At 36.2% G+C, this 21552-nt stretch overlaps 1 protein-coding gene across 1 annotated transcript in view; it reads right to left on the reverse strand.

Annotated features, from left to right (window-relative positions):
• The window catches only part of sorbs3 (sorbin and SH3 domain containing 3), a 67101-nt gene that overhangs the window by 14062 nt on the left and 31487 nt on the right, over window positions 1-21552 (reverse strand). The window contains exons 4-19 of the mRNA XM_079897903.1: window positions 19753-19950; window positions 18594-18666; window positions 18211-18350; window positions 16657-16720; window positions 14832-14855; window positions 14490-14589; window positions 14283-14376; window positions 11492-11566; window positions 10906-11013; window positions 8861-8916; window positions 6666-6730; window positions 5957-6006; window positions 5815-5861; window positions 5467-5581; window positions 4952-5077; window positions 2590-3102 (exon numbers count right to left, since the gene is read on the reverse strand). Coding sequence (XP_079754029.1) covers window positions 2590-3102; window positions 4952-5077; window positions 5467-5581; window positions 5815-5861; window positions 5957-6006; window positions 6666-6730; window positions 8861-8916; window positions 10906-11013; window positions 11492-11566; window positions 14283-14376; window positions 14490-14589; window positions 14832-14855; window positions 16657-16720; window positions 18211-18350; window positions 18594-18666; window positions 19753-19950 — 1848 coding nt within the window. The remainder of the gene's footprint in view (window positions 1-2589; window positions 3103-4951; window positions 5078-5466; window positions 5582-5814; window positions 5862-5956; window positions 6007-6665; window positions 6731-8860; window positions 8917-10905; window positions 11014-11491; window positions 11567-14282; window positions 14377-14489; window positions 14590-14831; window positions 14856-16656; window positions 16721-18210; window positions 18351-18593; window positions 18667-19752; window positions 19951-21552) is intronic.

Consider the following 21552-nt stretch of genomic DNA (forward strand, 5'->3'; position numbering starts at 1 on the left):
GTTAGGGGAGGGTCTTTGTCTTTCTCAGGTGTGAAAAGCTTACATATTAATGATACATAAAGCTTTGTGGCACAAAACACGTCGTAAAATTTTTAAATCAATATATTGGTGATTTTCACATAGTTTTAGAGCAAATATTCTAGGCTACGTCATACAATTTTCAAAAGTCTTGTGAAGAAATAATCAGTATGGGTTTCATGACCTTATTTCAGTGAGAATTTTTTTTTGTATTTTCACAAACCACGCATAAATGTCATTATCTCAAAACTACAAACTTTTACACACATGCTGCTGATATATTATTGTAGCAGAGTTTGTGCTGAATACAGTGTAATTAGACTTTAGCCATGAAAATGTCACAAATAACAGAAATAAGCACAAATGTCAGAGCATGTCAGAACACCTCCAGGGCCCAGAAAACAGCTCAGACCCCAGAGGGTTAAGCTATTTTAAGGCATGAATAATTTTTTTTTTCAAGGAAAAAAACCTTAAATGTGTCATTTTGGTGATCAAAGATGAATTTTAAGAGGTACAATTATTGACTACAGAGGGACTTAAAGGGAAAAATAAGCTCAAATACCCATTTAATGGCAAAGAACTTTACATAAACCCAAGTTTATAAATAAGATTTTTTTTTCTGTTACTGTTTGGATGTAGTAAAATACCCAGAGATGTAGCAGAACATTTCTGGGACATGATTGCGTTTTATTCTGTCAATGGCCATAATTCTAAACCTTGAGATCAGGATTAGGCATAAAATAATGTCATAGCCTAAATGTGAAAATCGGCTGAGAATTGAACAAACAGATGTGACCTGTCTCAGTGGAAGACAGGAATCATGTTTTTGTAATTAAGGGATAATACAAGAGTCCTTCACCTTACAAACTGTTGTCGAAAGCAAAAATGATATGAAATGCACATCATATTTTGCTAAAAAGACATCATATTTTGACATTCTAGAGCAAAGCAGTGAGTGATTGCTGAGAAACACTGTAAATCAACACCCAAACAAACCATTTTGTGACTATTTGCTAGATGTCTGTTCTGTGTGTGCTGAAAAAAATATATAAGGCGCCTATCTGCTCATGATGGAGAGAAAGTGAGAGAGCGGGATATTTGTGGAAAGAGAGATGGCTGAGATGAGAAGACAATGTGAGAGGAATATAATTGGGAAAGGAAGGGTTACGATATTGGAAAAGCTTTCCAGCGCTGGAGCGACATTAGAGAGCAGAAAGGTTGCTTGTTTCTGCTCGATACTAGAGTAACATTGGCTGTTTCTAATTATGCGTTCTCATACTATGTCATCAACAACCGTCGAAGTTCAATTCCAGTTCTCAAGAACGCAAGTACAGAGGATGCATGAAAGTGCCCAGATGTGTTCTTGATATCGAGGATGCATCGAACACAGACTTGAGAGAATCAAACCATTAGAAAGCCTGCAGTATAAAAAAAGAATCTGACGAAGCATAGGTAGACTACTTATTTTCATAAATACACGTGGTAAAATAAAAAAAGATATACAATTATATGCAAACAATGTCTATAGTAATATGAAAAAAATGTTTTATTAGGTTATGATGCTTGTTTGTGATGTTATGTTGTATTTATTGTGCATTAGCTGGGACGGTCAGTTGAGCAGCAAGATCGCAGCACATCTCAATTCTCACAAAGATGCGTTCTGTGTCCTCGCGTCCTCCCGAGTTCGTTCTTTCAAGGTTAACACAAGTCCATTTTTTGCTTTCTTGGAATTGAGAAACAGCTATTGGTTATTTAGCTGTTTCACAGAACCAAGTTATGCTTTTGTTGTTCTTGAATCACAGCATATTTGCGTGAGATGTCTGATGTTAGTCTGCTGTTGTTGCATGGTGTGTTTCTTATTTTGGGCGTGGAGAAATGAAGAGAGGGGTTTGTTTGGGTGTCAGTTTCATATATCAACAGTGTTTCTCAGAAAACGCTTACTGCACCTTTAATATTTTTTATTGGATTAATAACTTTTTTTTAGGTTTTACATTACATTTTTTGATGTAACATAAGTGTCTTTACTGACGCTTTTGATCAATTTCATGCATACTTGCTGAATAAAATATTAATTTCTTAAAAAATCGTATTGACCCCAAACCTTTGAACGGTTGTATACCAATGTATTGTATATTGGCCACATTATTTACCACAATACAAAGTATTTACTAAAAAAACATCAGTAACACTTCACAATAAGGTTAATTAGTTAACATTATGTATTCACTAACATGAACTAACAATGAATAATGTTACTGTATTAGATAATCTTCTTAGTTAATAAAAATCCAGCTGTTCATTGTTTGTTCATGTTAGTTCACAGTGCATTAACTAATGTTAACAAATACAACATTTGATTGTAATAATGTAATAGTAAATGTTGAAATTAATATTAACTTAAATTAATAAATGCTGTAGAAGTATTGTTCATTCTTAGTTCATGTTAACTAAGGTAGTTAACTACTGTTAACTAATGAACCTTATTGTAAACTGTTACCAAAACATCTGCCTGGCTGATACAGAAGTTCATACATGTAAATATACAGTATAGTATTGTTTCTCTGCACAAACCTGTGTGATGTACGAAGGGTGCGCTGGCATTGCGCCGGTGTTCGCTGGCAGTCCCGGGCCCTGCGGAGATGTCAGCACATGATTGGAGGGTGACACAGGAGATCTGGTGTCCTTTTCCAGTGGGTTGTGAGGGTGCAGCGATCCCGTCCAGTTGTTGCTGGGTGGGGTGGATGAAGTGGGGCCAGGCGAGAACAAAAAGTGGTTTGATGGTTTTGGAGAGATGGGCTGTGCATGTGACAGAGGAGAGCGTGATTGGCTGGAGTGTTTGTGAGGTGAAAGCTGGGGTTCGGGGGAGCGTGACAGGGGAGACAGGGGGGAGTGCTGTGGCCGGCCGGGACTGAGAGGCTCTGGGGTAGGAGTGGGAGAAGATGGAAAGTCATCACTGCTTTTAGTGCGGGGCATTTTGTTGACCTGGACGTAGCTGATGGGGAAGATTCCACTTCGGGTGGTTCCGGCGATACGACCCTCCAGCCAGTGATCATCAACACGCCTGACGATTGAGATAATCTCGCCCTGAGACAGAGACACCGAACAGAAGAGAGAAGAAAGCTGTTGAAGCTGTTTGGATGTGAAATATCATCGCTTAATACACGGTTCTTTGGAATTCTTGACTCTGATTGGTCATTTGCAGGGTTCTGTGGTTGGATATTTGTGTATAATGGTGAAACTGTATAATTTACTATAATTGACTATAATTGTTCCAAGCAACCATTTTCTCTACATAGCTGTGCTAGTTACTGCTGGAAGTCGATCACAAAGACTTCATTTACATGTCTGAACATGACATGATTAAGATTCATTACCCCAGTTACCAAACTTAAGCCTTAAAGCAGTGGTTCTCAGCCTTCTTGACTCCAAGGCTCCCCAAGCGGTTCATGATTTACTGGAAAGGGATTTTAATATTTAAATTTGATTGATGTTTTATATGTATTAGGCTAATAATCAGGCTATTTCATATATTCAGTTTTTCAAGACAGTGGGAATCCTGGTTCTTCAAAGAAAAAACACTGGTTGAGAAAGAAATATTTAATTTTTTTAATGTTCATTTTGTCATCTTGAGGTCACCTTCGAATGTTGCTGAGACCCCTAGTGGGCCTCGGACCACTGTTTGTGACTCTTTTCGGTCATTTTTGACCAAATTATTATTATTTTTTTACTTCATCAGAATGGTATGAAACTTTGTATACTGTAGGTTTTGGCACTTGCTATGTGAACACACAAAAAAATCATGGACATGATTCAAAAAGGTTAAATGGTCCTGAAAAAAAATAGTCACACCTACTCCTTACAGTCAAAAATGACCGCATTGGAAAAGAATGGGATATGAATTTCATCTAGTGAAAACTTTTGGTACTGCGCCCAACAAAATCTTACTGAAAGCAAATTTTTTTGAGATATCAACTTCAAAATTTGGAACACAACTTGTTTAGATTTATGGCTTTTATTTTCAGTGCAGATTTAGAGTGAAATGTGTTTTTGAAAATATATATTCATATTATATTCATATACAGTATATTATATTTCATATAAAAATTGAAAATAGTATTTTTGTGCATTTTTATATTTTTATAATAAACATAAAATTCGAACTTTTCTTAAGTTCACGTTATTAAACTTTTTTCACCAGCAATAATTTGTCAAGTGTCGTCTTTAAAAAGAGATCAAACTCGAGTCTGTGCTCTAAAGCGTTCAAGATTTACGACAATTTAAGTTGGAAATAAAATTTTCAGGACTATGCTCAAAAAGCGAATAAATAGATTATAAATACAGCGTAAATATAATTTAGTACCACAAAATCCCCCAAAAATACAAAATATTAAAATACAAAATATTATCGAACTAAAATATAGTAGATTAATTTCATTGAAAAAAAAAAAAAAATTCTGTCATTTTTGACTGACATGTGAAGAGCACCAGAGGGTTAAGAAACACTGCCTTAAAGGGATATTCACTGTAATGAAAATTGTCACCATTTACTCACCCTCATGTCTCCAACCCTGTACGGGCAGGGCGAACTATCCCTTTAACATCTAGCAATGGTGATTTTGATTCATTACAGTGATTCAAGTTGATTACATATGTTTTAAATACAGATTTGTTCATGATTGAAATACCATAAATGGATGGTAGCTACAAACTACACACAACTTGTGAAGTAAGTGAACACAAGAGCATGATTAAAGGCAATGAAAGGTCACAAACTGTTTATACATTTCAAACCAGCTGCAAATGGTATTAATAAGGCTTCCACGGCTCATTTAAGAACCGAGAAAATTAGTCTGTAGTAAAATATTTTATGATAATGAACTGTACATGATAAATTAGTTGTAGTGTATGGTAGAGTGTGTGATATGTATGGCACCTTTCTGAAGGACAGTTCCACAGGCAGGTCGGCATTGAAGTTGAACAGGGCAACAGCCTCTCCATACTCCAACACCTGGATGGTAGGAGACTTTATTGGAGTGGGCTTCTCCGTTGGAGGAATAATCTGGAAAGAAAAGATAGGAAGGGATGTTAATGACAAAAGACGACGAGACGCAGTGTTTCATTTGCATACTCATGGACATTGATTTGACTGCACTGACACTACCGAAAGTGAAGCTTGAACTGAATCGAGCTGGATGACATCACTGTTTTCTACAGAGCTGCTTTATAGCTGAATTGAACTCATTTCATTAGTGATGAAGTTTACACAGTTATTGAACTGAACTTAATCAATACTGAACTGACTTCATCTGAAAAATGACACTATTGTCTTTTTTGAGCTGCTTTACATCATTGATCATTATTTTCCTGTTTATCCCATGTAAAGCTGGTTTGAAAGAATCTTTACTGTATAAAGCACTATATAAATAAAGGTGACTTGACTTGACAAACCTCCACATAGCTGGTGGGAAAGATTCCCACTCTCCCATGATGCTCTCCTTCATACCAGTTGGCATCCACCTGTCGGTGAATGTACACAACATCACCTTTTTGTATGGTCAGCTCCCTATGGATGACAGGTCAGAGACAATAATAATGGATTAGGGAAGATAGGGTGTGTGATTATACTGTAAATGTGGTAAAAATTTATTAAATTAATAATACTGAATAACAAATTTAGCATTTGCCTTTTTTTTTTTTTTTTTTTTTTTTTTACGTCTTCCCCGTAACCTTCTACTCTATCCAGTTCTGAAAATTTTGAATAATGAAATCTGTGTTGTGTCTTTTGTTTCTACTTACTTTGGTGACTGTGCTTGGAAACTAAATTTGGCTCGGGCTGCTTTCATCTGTGTAGAAAAAAAAAACAGCCGTTCTTTCTCAAAGTCTGTGTCAAATATGTACTTTCCATCCAAATTTCAAGGAAAAAGATCAAATGCTGTACCTTTCTCTCTTCTTTCTTAGGTGGGAAATCCATGTCTGAGGACGTGCGACCTGTAGAGGGAAGAGAAGAACAGATATCAGCCCATCATATACCAAAATCAATAGCAGAATTGTCTCTATTGTCCATGTTTGTTTTCAATTATCGGTTGCTTCTTCAACTTTAAGCACTTTTACATCCCAGGGTGAAGAATGTAGTGATCATGTGAAGTATTTGCGGCTGATAAGCGCCCTGGATGAGCACTTTTGAGCTCCACAACAGACTTAACTAACAGTCAAAGCGCAATTACATCACGAAAGTGCGGACTCAGAGGAAGATCATGAGGGCTTAGGGTTCCATTTGGGACAGGGCCTTCTTTTTAATCAAAATGAACTTTTTTTTTTTGCTCAGGACCATTTCAGTGGGCCTCCAGCTCTGCACACGTTAATGTGTTTAGAGTGGCAGACTCTTTCTGCATTAATCTCCAGGAAAAACAACTGGAAAAATCTAATCTGCAATCAAGACCTCCATCCTGCTCCTTGTTACACATTTCCTGTCCTGATGAATAGTGATTGACTTCATTTGTTTTCCTCATTTCACAGAAACGTGTTTACTTTGTATTAATTGTGCAAATTGTGCCTTGGGGAATGAGAGGAGAGGAGAAGATTGGCGAGAAGTTCAAGGAAATAGGAAATAGAGGACAGGAGGGGATAGGAAGATGACTGTATCTTACCATCAGCATGCATGAAGCTTGCTGTTGTGCCCTGCTTTACAGCTGAGCAGGGGATTATGGGATAGCTGGAAAAGAAAAACAAAATTATCATGTGACACATCTATATCATATAAATGAAGAACACTGAAGTCAAAAACAGTGAGGTGAAAGTTCACATCTAATACACTGACATCATTCCTTTTTTTACAATTATTAGTTATTAATATGTACTGTAAGAAAAATAACAAGATCTATTTCACGTCTCAGATGTTTTGCCTGGACAGCAGAGATTCAATGGAGATTAATTAGAGACTTTTCTAGAGTTTCCTCATGTTTTTCCCCCAAAGAAACAAACCAATAATCTCAGGTGTGACTTCAAATGAAATCTCAACAATGTCTCAAAATGTGCAACAAATTTGTCATGCAAGACACCTAAATCTGCAATGAACATGAACTCCAACATTTGTCATCAAAACTCTCAAGACCAAACAATTTAAGCTATTCATGCTCATTTTACAGCACTATATTCAACAATTTCATATTTATTCCTATTTTAAATGGGTACACTGATACACAAATGAACAACACAGATCTAAGTCTCCTGAGCTTTGAAAAAAAACCTTCCTCTGAGTTACATAGAAGACTCAAGGAAGACAGGAAGAATTCCATAAAACACAACAGATGGTCTGTCTCAGCTATGAGGACCCAGAATTATGGGAATATTTATGAATATGTGACAGACCTGAGAGATTTAACTAATGGTAGAGGTTTCTGCTGCTCTAAACATCTTTAAAATATAATACGGTGCAAGATATCACTGTATATATAAAATATCTCTTAAATTAAGTAGTTTTTATCCCATGTATCCCAAATAGTTTTACTCATTTTAAGCATAAACATCATACTTTTCCTCAAGTAAATGTGCCTTTTTAACAATATTTCTACATATTACTGATGATTTGTTTTTCTCTTGTGGGGATGAATGTTTGACAATGTCTGTATAATGCGGTCTATAAAAAAAATGATGTTGATGAATGGCAGCATAACAAATTTTTGAACCCAACAACCAGTTAACAGGTTTTCAGCCCCAGGGTTGATAATCATTCCAGAAAGAGGGAAGCTGTAAAACTGTCCTCACTCTGTATCCGTTTTGTAGCATTTATGGCATTTTGAGGGTGGGGGGGGGGGGGTAGTCAGCAGGGGGCTGAAGGGGGCAGAAAACATCAACATGCCACAGAAAAACAGAGGGAGAACTCAAGAATGTGTCAGATCCAGTGAGATATGGGCCCCTGGCGAGCAAATACTGAACCTTAAGGTGTCAGAATGGGCATGAACATCTGAAGTATAGGCCTGGAGGGAGCTAACTTTGCCTTTTATAGCTCTGCTGTGTCAAAGCACATAAAGAGGGGGATAACTGCTTGTGGAGCAACGATGCGGGCAGAAAAACTGTCTAATACAGTTTAAGAACCAATACTGTACCACTTTATTAACAGGATGAACAAGGTCAAGCATGTGAGTGAATTCTGAGACATCCTCAATGTAATGCCACACACACTTAGACACTCTCACAAATACACAAACACATGAACAGGCACACAAAGAGCTCAGCATGGGGTCGGGTATGTGGGCCGACGGCCAAAGAGTCAACAATTAACCAATCAGACGAGGAGACAGGCCGGGCATGTCATATGACCTTAATAAGAGAGTGAAAACAACAGGGAAATCTGCTGCATTTGTCACACTGTATTATAATTAATTAGACAGACACATTATCAGATATTATTTCTACAAAACATTCCAAAGACGAAACTTGTAACTCTGGCCTCGTCAAAAGATTAAACTACTTCATTCCACCTGTTCACATAATATTGTAATATAATATACAAGACAGATACAGAGAAATTATGATGCAGGAAAATTATGTTATATTATATTATATTATATTATATTATATTATATTATATTATATTATATTATATTATATTAAAACTTCAAACATTACTTGTATTTCCATGACTTAAAAGCCATTTATGGCTATATAACATATATAAAACTATACTATTACTATAGATTAAGACTGACCCTATCTCCTAAGAGTGAATTTTCTATTAAAAACAATTTTTAAAAAAAGTTTATTTATGAGGTTTTCTTACATTTTGTTGACTTTTCGGACCAGATTTTCCCCAAAGTATAATTAAGTAAACTCAGAGACTTACCTGTTTTCTTGTCTGTTCTCTTCTGTTCTTGTGGCTGCTGTGTTGGCTTTAGCTCCCTGAAAATAGAAATCACTATTTCATTCACCTCTAAAACACATGAACTCTCCTAAAGACAGTTCAACAGGAGTATTTGGGAGTAGCTCGAAAGCAATCTCAAGAGGCGGTGACCATTCCTGAACAGAGAGCTGCACTGCTCCCCTGGGTCCTATACTCCATATATTTAGGCTGCAATTGTAAATTAGAGGTCTGGGTTCGGGTTAATATTTCATAAATAGCTTCGGGTTCGGGTTTGTGACTAAAGAAAAACTTTATCTATCTGTCTTTCTATCTATCAATTTATATATGTGTGTGTGTATATAGATAAATACATATACCTGTATTTATTTGTGTGTGCTGACTGCTGAGGGGGCCACTGTGTCTTAATGAAACTGTGTTTGTTTACATGTATTTGTTTACTAATCGTTGCATGCAATCCTAAAATACAGCATATTATAAAAAGGTATTTGCTGTGAGAAACGGACTTCGGTTTCAAGCTCAAAATGTAACCGTACCGGTCCGGTCGGGTGGGGATAAACGCTCTCGGCCAAGGGCCGGATTCGAGTTTCAGTTTAAAGCCCGTGCAGACCTCTATTGTAAATCTGAATCAGATGGAACTGGTGATGTGAGGTCATCAGCTAAGTTTCCACACGTTGTAATTCACAAGCACATGGGGAATCATAAAGCCTTAAACAATTAAAGATGCAGAATTTGTTGAGCCAAAAGATCCTTTTAGATTAAAGGAATTGTTCAAATTTTAGCGAATAGCAATTTAAATATCAGCATGTCTTCACATAAAATCTATGGATTTATATATTGTTATTTTTGAAGCTGTAACTGATTCACTGTTGTTTAATTTTTATTGTATGATATAGAGAACTTATGTCTATTAATATTGTCTAATATGTGTCTTTGTTAGTTTTTTATTAGTGCTGGGCAACGATTAATCGCATCCAAAATAAAAGTTAGTGTTTACATAATATATGTGTGTGTGAGCGCTGTGTATAATTATTTTGAACATATAAATACACACATATGCATGTATATATTTAAGAAATATATACTGTATATATATTTATACATAATGTATATTATATGTAAATATAAATATTTTATATATAAATAACACATTTTTCTGAAATATATACATGCATGTGTGTGTATTTTATATATACAAAGTACACAGTAATACACAGTACACACACATATATTATGTAAACACAAACTTTTATTTTGGATGCGATTAATCGTTGCCCAGCACTAATTTTTATATTATTTATAGGTGTGTGTGTGTGGAAAGAAATGAAGGACAGCTGATGACAGAATTTTCCTTTTTGGGTGCACTGTCTCTTTAAGAATCACAGAAAGAGAGTCATGGCAAGAAAAGGATCAAATAAACACGGCTGGGATTTAAAGAGCAGACATTGTGCAGGCTGGCGTGATTCAAAGGCAAGATCAGCGGTGGGCGGCTGCAGACTTTGTCTGTTCAACATGACAGGAAGTGATAGAGAGGATCAGCATGCACAGCTGTCAGAGTAGGGCCGATCCAGCGACCTGAAGCACGCTGGCAGGAACGTAACAGCAGTGGCCAGAAACACAGAAAAAGCCTTTGACTTTTTTGTGGGTTTTTTGGCACAACAAGTACAAGCTTAAGACTAATACCTTGTCTGAAGGGTGGAGGAATTTTTAAGAAATCGGTGAGGTCATAATGGATGACTAAAGTCTGACTAGAAGTCCAAAAGATTTAAAAACCATTTAGAGCGATTGATACAGCACGCCAAATACAACTTCTCAAATGATTTCCGTGTCTTATCTAACAGCAGTGTCTGTTTTCCTTTGACGCTCACTCTCTAAACCTTTGAGAAAAGTATTTGTTTTGTATTGAAATGAACAGGCCACAAACCACAAGAAGTTGAACTGAAATTTAAATTGGAATGACAGGAAAATTGTTTGGCTGTACTTTTTTGAAGTGTATATATATATAAATGCGTAGAATGGAGAGTCAGTACCTCACCCCTGCCTCGCCGCTGCTGCTTCTGTGACAGTTTCCTCTCCAGACCACGAATGTCTGAGTCCAGCTCGGCCTCAAAGCGGTTCAGCTCCGACACCAGTGTCGCCTAGACAACAGCATGACAACCAGTTCACACACAACATATGCATTTTTATGTAAAACTATTGGTGTGGTATTTATATTTTATGTAAAACTATTGGTGTAACACACAAATCTAAATGTAATCTGGGACTTCATGTGATTTCATGGTAATTGAACTTTTGACAGTGTAAAAATCACAAGGTATTTGGCGATAAAGAAAAGAGATAAGAAAAAGAATAGCCTTCATTTATTCAGATTATGCTGAGTACAGAGGAATAGTCCAACAGCATGAAAATATTTTCTTCAGAATAAAGACTTAACCAGATCATGGACCTTTAATCAGAAAATGATGGGCATGTTTGTATATTGTAACAAATGTACCTCTAAAAATGACCATATTAACAGTATTACATTTATTTGTAATAGATTCATTATTAATATAATAATAACAGAAAGCGAGATGTGTTCAGATTGATGTCTGATGTAGAAGTGCAGACACTCACCTCTATAGATGGAGATCTGGGTTGAGGTTTAACCGGGGTGTGATATAAAGGCAGTTGTGACACAGACCTCAGAGACTAAAAACAAATCAAATACCAACTGAGACTACAACATCTTACAATGTAATTAAGCCACATTTAGACACATTTAATTGTTACCTAAAGAGCAGAATTGAATGGCAGCTAACAACCTTACTAAAGCCAAGTCAGGCATCCAGAACACCGTAAGACATGATAAGTAATGCATCTTTCAAATATGTTAAAGTCCCCCTTAAAACAAATATTTGATCACCAAAATGACTTATTAAAAAAAAAAAAAAATCCTTGAAAATAGCTTGAATGTAACTCTACACCCTTGCCTCATTTAGTATATGTGGTTCAATGGATATGCAAATTAGCCCTGCCTCCACTCACTCACATAACACCTTGACATGATTGGTTACAAGGTAGTTTGTGACATCAGAAACACCAGCGATTTCAAACCGCGTTTTTGAGGCTGTCTTTGGTTCACTGCAGTTTTAAGGAGAAAATACTCAGCAATGGAGTTGACTTATGAATTGCACATGGTTTGTCTTAAAGCATATTAAAAACACAACATAGACATTTAAACATGGTTGGATTTTCAACACAGGGGGACTTTCACAAAGCAAAGCTGTCTTTAGTAAATGAGATGATAGCTGTCACATTAAGGCAAATGAGGGAAAATGAAAAGAAGAAACAGCACTTGGTGCTTTTAAATCACACAAGCGGTTAACAGGTTTAATACGAATCACAAGACAGCCCTCCTTCACACAGCTCCACAACTGGAGATGAAACAATAGATTCTTTCATTCTCTTATTCACACAAAGCCAGACATAAAGTCAGTCATAAACAATCAGGAGTCCTGACAAACATCTTAATCTGAGAATTTCTGGAGAATTTAATAATCCCAATTCTCTCATGGCCCCTGAATGACACCACTTTATAGACCTCAGTGAGAAGTCTTTAGAGTGAATGTAATCAAGACTGAAGTCTCCAGATATTTAAAATGTACACTACTACAATACACTACTAAAAAGGTCATTTGTTTACAGTAACAAATTACTTTGTAACCGGCTATAGTGTTATATTATCCTGACATTAAAAAGGAGTTATACATTGTACATTTATAACTAGCATTCAAATTAAATATTTGACCGCCCACGCCATGCCATGACCCAGGTCCGCCCACACCTTGCCACGGCCCAGGTCCGCCCACGCCATGCCACGGCCCAGGTCCGCCCACACCTTGCCACGGCCCAGGTCCGCCCACACCTTGCCACGGCCCAGGTCCGCCCACGCCATGCCACGGCCCAGGTCCGCCCACACCTTGCCACGGCCCAGGTCCGCCCACGCCATGCCACGGCCCAGGTCCGCCCACACCTTGCCATGGCCCACCATCCCTCCCCCAAGACCTCCTCTGCTCCACCACCCTCCTGGTATTATGTTGTGTTTTGATTTTGTTGGGCGTCGGGAGAAGCCCTTAGAGGGGGGGATTCTGTCACAATTTTGGGTTTGTTCTTGTCATGTTTCTGTGTCTCGTCATGGTTCCATGTCAGTCATGTGATTCCCTGTTTGTCATGTGATCCTGCCATGTGTCTTGTCATTGGTTAATTGCCTGATCATTGTTCACAGGTGTCCCTTGTCTTGTCATTAGTCTGTGTATTTAAGCCCTCATGTTTGCCATGTGTCTTTGTCAAGTATTGTTTCCTGTAGTCTGCTGTAGTGTAAGTTCATGTTTTGGTTTTTGATTTCATGCCATGTTTTTGTTTCATGTTTTGTTTTAGTTATAATAAACTGCACTTGGGTTCTCATTTACACTTGCCTCCAGTGGATCCTTTACAATAGATTAAATGAACTAATTTAATAATTGATGATATTTACAACAGAAAGGAATCAACACGAACTGACTTCAGCTGAACAATGACACTATTTTCTTTTAGACCGAAATGAACTCTGTTTGCATCATTTAATCATTTTCCTGTTGTCACTGTAAAGCTGCTTTGAAACAATCCGTATTTTATAAAGCGCTATATAAATAAAGGTGACTTGACTTGATTTCATTTATTGTGTTTATGCATTTTGATATACAACATATACAACAAATCTATATATTTTTGTGCAAGGGGAACACATGGATAGCACTGTTATAGAAAGTGCAATAAATTGGCAACTTTAATTGTGTGATTCTGCTCATTATCATCAGGTGTCTTCAATAATCAAACAATCATCAAGTACCTAACTAACTCTAACAATGCTTCGGGGTTACTTTATCACCCACAACACTGGTATTTTGGCACTGATGTGTGAATGGACTCTTACCTGTAACAAGACGGAAGGCTTGTGTGAACAGCGCGTGTATTTACCGGGAAAGTAATTCTGGTCATTTTTACGGTAATATACCAGGATTGCTTCTTGAAAGGGGCAATTGGTACAGTTTGTCTTTTTTAATGCCTATGGGGAAGCTGTCATCCAGATTCTGCCCAGCAAAACAGTCACAACTACTGTACTTTCCCCAGCACCTTCTCGCCCTTTTTCCCACTTCTAGTGTTCAGTCAAACCCACTCACAAATACCAATGGACAGTGACAAAAAGGCATTCAACAGACACAATAATGCTTTGGACGAACTGGCAAACTAAAAAAATCAGGATACTTTTTCCAAGAAATCATTATAATACACAGACCCCACCAGTCTTTTTGCACGTTTAAATGACAATATTTCTTGTTAAACTGCATTAATGCTCAAGTGATGGTGGATGACAGCTGTCTCTTACCTTGTTACGATCTTCTACCGCTTCTCCCTTTCCAGGCTCAAAGTCAAAAATACTCTTTGGTTCTGGATGCTTCCCTGTATCACCCAGATCAGCCCTGTAACAAAACCCCATACACACACACAATCATTGTTGGTTCTTGCAGCAACAGATTCTAACCTGCCCAGTGTCTCTGTAACTTCTCTATCTCTCTCTCTATCTCTCTCTCACCAGTCAGGCAGGGCTCCGTGAGGGGTGAGAGTGAAGGGGTCTGAGCGCCTGTCCTGCTGGGCAGAATCTGGGGGAGGCGATGATGATGATGACAGTTTCCCTGCAGGCATTAAAAATTGCATATCAATGAGAGCTTATAGATGTTTCACACTTTTATTCAATTTGAGAATACTGTCTTTATCCGAATACATCAAACAGAACGCTTTAACATTTTCATTAGACACAAATAACTGTAAAACACTGCAGCACAATTCAGGCTTCGGTCTGGCTGAGTTACAGAATACAGAGCCCAGGAAATAAGGATAATGTTTTCATATAAAATATAACTATTTTGCTACTTACTTTCTCTCCAGTCAAGCTCAGGCTCTACAGGAGTAAAAACATACAAAATGAAATTAGAAGAAATGACACTATGGTTATGAGCAGATATTTGAATTTTTAAAATGTAGTAGTATTATATTGTATTAAATTTGATATTAAATAGTAAAGGCTAATTTTTCCTATTTCTACATTTAAGTTAGCGTTGCTGTCTTTTAACACTCAAAGTTAATCTATACAAAACACTAATGAATTAATATCAATATTTAGCTTTAAACTTATTTTACATTTATTTAGACAAAATAGTATAGAATTGTATACACTACTGTTAAAAACATTGGGAATTTTTGGGTTAACCTCTATTTAAGCTGGTATATAATTAAGTAATAATATTAATTAACAACTTGGTCTTACTATGGGTTTGGTTTAATTTAGTTAGTTGTAGTTGGGTTAGTTGTATTTAATTATGCATAATTTACTGTTATTACTATAGTTAGTACATGCAACATGTATAAAAGGGACACTGAAAATCTATCAAAACTGAGTATTTATAATTTATAAAATTCAAATAAATGCTGTTCTTTTTAACTTCCTATTCATCAAAGAATCCTGAAAACAATTACAAATATATGAAATATTAAGTAGCACAACTGCTTGCAACACTGATAATAATAAGAAATGTTTTTGAGCACCAAATCAGCATATTAAAATGATTTCTAAAGGATCACACTGAAGAGTAATGATGCTGAAAATTCAGCTTTGCCATCACAGGAATCATTTATATTTTTAAATATAAAAGTTATAAATAGAAAACTATAAAATAGAAAACAATTTTAATCAAATAATATTTAACTAAATGTGATTAAATAAATGCAGCATTATAAAATAAATGCATTATATCAAATAAAATTAAAATAAAATTTGGCTGCATCTTTATAGTTATTAGCTAAAATAATATCAATATCTAAGGTTAGATGTGGTGTAGTGAAATAAGCTTTAAGCAATAGGTTACTGGTTAGCACAGAGCAATCCATGATTTATTTCCACTATCACAACAAGGCAGATTGTCTGTGTAATCATTGTAGTGTAAGTCTCTTTGGATAAAAGTGACATTTCAATGAACTACTTACTGTACTATTTAAAGACCAGATACCATAAGCTTATCATATGACAGCCAGCTCTTAACCTCTTTCTCTCTATAAGCTCAATAAGTCTGAGTCAAACAACGTGTCTTTGGAAATACATTGAGAAAGCTGTGTTACACTGCATTATGCCGTTCATAATTACTCAACTACATCAGGTGCTTTTCCAGTTATTAAACTGCAACAGCAAACCTCTGAACATTAATCAAGCTCAGGACTCTGGCCAAATATCCTAGAGGGTTTTTGTGAAGTTTTGTAACAGTAATTAGTGGTAAAGCACAGTATAAATTTCAGCTGGAGTTTGTGTTACAGCAACACTCCACATTTCTGATGCTGTTCTTTTGCTGTTGTCCTGTTTTATTTGTTATTTACAATTATAGTTTGTGCTCTTTACATTTTTAAGAGTTTGAAATCGGTATCTTCTAACTCAGAATGTTCACTGATGAAGGAAAGGCACAGTGTGGTATATCCTAAATCCCATCATGCTCAGTAAAGCCTATCTGGTTCCACTTTCAAAGGGGTCGATTGTGCACTTTCTCATTGAGTTCCACATGTGGTGAAAGGTTTAACAATGTTCGAGAAATGAGGTCTAACATTTCTAAGCCAGAGTTTGGCTTTATTCTTTCTGGACCATGTAAAATGTGACAGACAATAACAGAGAGGAATTTCCTCATTGTTTCTGAGAGAGCGAGAGTGAGAGCACATACCCTCTGGTTTCTTGTGGATTTGTTTGAACATGCTCTTATACCAGTCCTTAGGCTTGTTTACACTCTGGTGAAAGAGATGGGAAAGACAAAAAAAATGCATTGTTCAAAATATAACATATAAATGACAAACTCTGTACAAAATATTTGTGATTAACATTTTTGTATTGTTTACAAGTCAAATGTCTCAACAGAATTAAAAAAAGCTCAACAATGCATTCTAATATACAAATACTTGAGTATTAAAATAAAGACAATGTTCTTTTAACAATGTTCTATTGTTTTTAAAACAAAATTAATTCATTTAAAGGGCCCATATGTAAGAATTTTAATGTATTAATCACAAGAAAAGAGACCTTCCCCGATTTCTTAGGTTGTCTATAAATGCCTGTAGACTGATTTTCATGTGAAGAACTCGGGACATTTTTGCCGGAAAAATCATAAGGACATGATTACGCACGCTCTCACTTTCGTTCTGACACATGAAACTAATGCTTACTGTCAATGTTCAGGATAATACCGAAAGATACCTTCTGTACTGTAGGCTTAGGCTAATATCAATGTGTCATGCAAAGTAAAGGGATTCAATCTCACACAGCCAGATCTATATAGTCTATGGTCTGTATAAAACATTTATTTTTGTGAGTGGATGCAGCACAATCGCGAACATAAACGGACAAATTTAAAGGCGATTTTCTCAATGTTTCGATTTTTTTGCATGCAGATTCCAGATTTTCAAATAGTTGTATCTCGGACAAATATTGTCCAATCCTAACAAACCAATACATCATACATTATTCAGCTTCCGGATGATGTATAGATCTCAAAAATTAACCCATGTGACTGGTTTTGTGGTCCAGGGTCACATTTACGTTACTTATTCATCTGAAACGTCGCTCTCAGCAGCATGGATGGCGTCTGGATGTTTGTTAACAGTATAACGCTGCAAATGTATTTCCAAATTCTTTTTACTTCAGCAAAGAATGAAAAGGAACGTCGCTGTGAGTATATCGTGACACTGAATCATGTTCAGTCTCTTGTACACGTGCACGAGCAATTATTTGCTGTCTGCAGTTCACTTAACGGCCACCGGTGTCGCTAATAACAAAGCCTTCTGAATTCTACATATAGCCTCTTTAAGAAGCAAAACTGCATAAAATATTACCATTCATCTTCAGAATACTATATTTTTCTGTATAATATTTTATATCTTAAATATGTCTTGTCAGTAAGATTTCTATTTAAAACAAGACAAACAATTTGCTACTGGGTTAAGAAAAATAAACAATATACAAGAGATGTTCTTAATATCTACACCTACAGATAAAGATTACCTTAGATTATCTTACACAGTTATGCTTCTCAAGTACATTAGTCTTGGTTTAAGGATGTGATAACTAGTATGCATGCATGCATGGCTGGTTTATACAGCCATAGAGTACAACAGGATAAAATGGCCATGTGTTTCATTGTGATTGTCAGGTCACTGAAGGTGTGAAGCATGAATGCATTCTGGGATTGCAGTGGTTCAGAGAGAGTATGTTGGGTGAGACTCACAGATCGGGATGCGATTGGCATGCCCGTCTCATCTACAGGACCGATTCCAGAGAACTTTATTAAGCGCTCCTCTCGGGTAGCAGAAGTCCTGGGCAATGTGACAGAACCTCCACTCTGTATTCCACCATTGGACAATCCAACTGAAAGGGACGAGAGATGATGAATTAAACACGTATGGAATTGCATTGTACCTATTTTATTTCTAAATTCTAATTTTACAACTCTGATTGTAGGACAGAAACCTATTCTTATATTTACTTATCACCACAGATAAGATGCACATAATAATTATTTAAATTCAGTCAAGTAACACCAACACTAATCAGATGTTTTGATGCACTTAACATGACAGATTGAGTCTTGTAATCAAGTAGATTATTTACCATTTGTCTGAGCCGTTCCATAGTAGGATCCGAAACTGTGTGACGGGAATCCACCTCCATTGACATCTGAGACCTGATGAAACATTAGTTCACAGTCAGGGATATATTAAAATTACAGTGAATTAACAGTGAATTAAACAGAATCCAGGTAAATAGGAAACATTAAAGGGATACTCCACTTTTTTTGGAAATAGGCTCATTTTACAACTCCCCCAGAGTTAAACAGTAGGAAAAAAAATATACTATGGAAGTCAATGAGACCAGAAACTGTCCGGTTACTGATATTCTTCTAAATATCAGAAACTCGGCTGAATGGATTCGAAAACGGTAAAACTCAACTGTTTAACTCTGGGGGAGTTGTAAAATGAGCCTATTTCCAAAAAAAGTGGAGTATCCCTTTAAATCAGTAACACTTAATGTGTTATCATAACACATTTGGAAACTTAAGTTGCACTTATAAATGTCTGAATTTCATTGCATTATAAAATATCAATCCAAGTGGCATGTGCAAAGAAATGCTTGTCTTTAAAACTGTAAAAAGGATGAATTCTGTATCTTAAGAGTCCTTTTTTAATTAATGCCACAAGGGGGCAGAACAATACAAATGATGTGCCTGAAAACCTTCAGTCCAAGTCAGCGTGTAACAGTCAAAGCAGTGATTTTTTGGTATTGTTTATTTACTATTATAGTATTTATTTAATAAATTATTTAATTTCAGTTTTCATTTTTGTTTATTTTTGCTATGTGCTTTGTCATTTTTTACATTGATTATTTATACATGATTATTTTTTATTTTCATTTAAGGTTTTTAAGTTACATTTTTCCATGTAGTATTTATATTTTATTTCAATTAACAACAAAAAAGTTTAGTGTAAGAAAGTATTATTATGTGGTATGTCTCTTTTCTGCTTTAATGACAGCAGCTCTCAAGCTGCATGAACACATGTTAGAGTAAAACCTGATCATGTTCTCCAGAATAATTTGAGAATGTTCTAAAGAGCATCTTGTGCTTCGATGGAAACAAGAAAATCTATAAACCCAATCTATGATCAATGTTTTGAATCCTAGATTTTCAATACATCTCAGTGTATATGAATAGTTCAAAACACACATATGTAATAATGTCTGCAACAGTAATGTGTTACGGATGTGCTCTTGCCTTGTGATATGAAGACGAAGAGGCTGAACTGTTGTGGAACGGACTTAACGGAGGTGTAGGAAGACCAGGAGAGATTACTACTACTTCCTGGCTCATATCCGGAGTCATGAAGTGCTGTCTTGATCCACTGCTGGGAAGAGCCTCATCTGAGAAGATGATCCGCGAGCCATTTAGATGATCATATACCTCCACACTTTTCTGAGAGAAAAACAGAGATTTTTAGAATTTTTTTCAGAGACCTAGAATCACAATTTCCGTGAAATTAAATAATGCATGAGACATTCAGGGCCCTGTTTTAACGATCTAAGAGCAGGGTCTAAAGCGCACGGCGCAAGTTCATTTAGGGCGTGTCCGAATCCACTTTTGCTTAGTTTAACGACGGGAAAAATGGTTGGCGCGCCCGGCGCATGATCTAAAAGGGTTGCCCCTATTCTCTTAATGAGTAATGGGTGTGTTTTGGGCTTTACGTGCAATAAACCAATCAGAGTCTCATCTCCCATTCCCTTTAAATGCCAGTTGCATTCGCTATTTACATGGTGGAATTTGATAGTGGAAAGACTGAACGCTTCTCCAGAGCGCAAACGGAACTGCTGGTGCGCGAGGTTTAAGTGCGCAAGCAGACCATCAACGGGACGGTACACAATAATAATCTTTTACATTGTAATATTTTGTATATTTTGCTAGTTTGTGTGCTGCTGCGTGACCCTGTGTGTGTAATAAGTACATGCGTTGTGGACCCGCCTATAGGCTCATATTACTAACGCGCTCTTTAAATAACAAAAGAAATATTGCGCCATTGACTTTATACCAGGTTTCAGTTGGTCAATGGCGCAGTCTATTTCTGTTGCCTCAAAATAGCAATGTGCCAACAATGCACCAGAACACATCTCGTTTTCAGACCAGCACGCACATGGTTGCACAAATTGGCGCAAATGCATTGTGGAAATGATAACTGCGTCGGGCTGAAACTAGAAAAACACGCTTGTGTAGTGCCTGGCACTGCATTGTGCTGGGTGTAAGATAGGGCCCTCAGTCTTTTTGTCAAAAACATGAAGTGAAGGTTTAGCTGGTTATCTTCAGCAGTTACTGGTAGATACTGTAACTACACCACTCTCTGGGCTAATTGTTTATTCCTCTGTTGACTACACTTGTGGAAAAGAAGTGCACTTAATATGCGCATGTAGTTTATCAAATCTTAAAAGTATATTTTTCAAATATGTTACTTTATACCAGATATTACAATATAAGAATTAAGTTAAGTTAGTTTCTTAACACACTTAAGTACTTTTAAAAAAGTAATAATGTCAAATTAAAAGTTTTATTTTGAAAGTACATTTTAAAACATTATGCTTTAATAATCCTTTGTCATGTTTTAAAGCAGCACACTTATTTTGATAAGTGCACATGTAAATACTTGATTATAATAGATTATAAATGTTATTCAATATTACAATTAAACTATTTCAATTGTACTAAATTACTTAATCGTTACAAACGTGCAATTAAATATATATTTAAATACATGACATACAAGTTTCAAAAGAAATAACAATAAAGTATATTTTAGTGCTTGTTAGTACATTCGGCAGTACACTTTAACCATGTTTCAAAATCAATGGGAGTAATTATGAAATTATGTACTTAAATCCTGTTCTAAATGGATCAAAGAAGCAAGCTTTACTTGAACTAATTGCATTTAATATAATTTAAACCATAATTCATTTAAATTTAAATGTACTTAACATGCAATTAAGAGTGTGTTCAGACTTGACAGGTTTGGTTCAAGTACAGCAAACTCTG

This window comes from Squalius cephalus (assembly GCF_949319135.1).
Source record: "Squalius cephalus genome assembly, chromosome: 16".
In the NCBI taxonomy this organism is placed as follows: Eukaryota; Metazoa; Chordata; class Actinopteri; order Cypriniformes; family Leuciscidae; genus Squalius; species Squalius cephalus.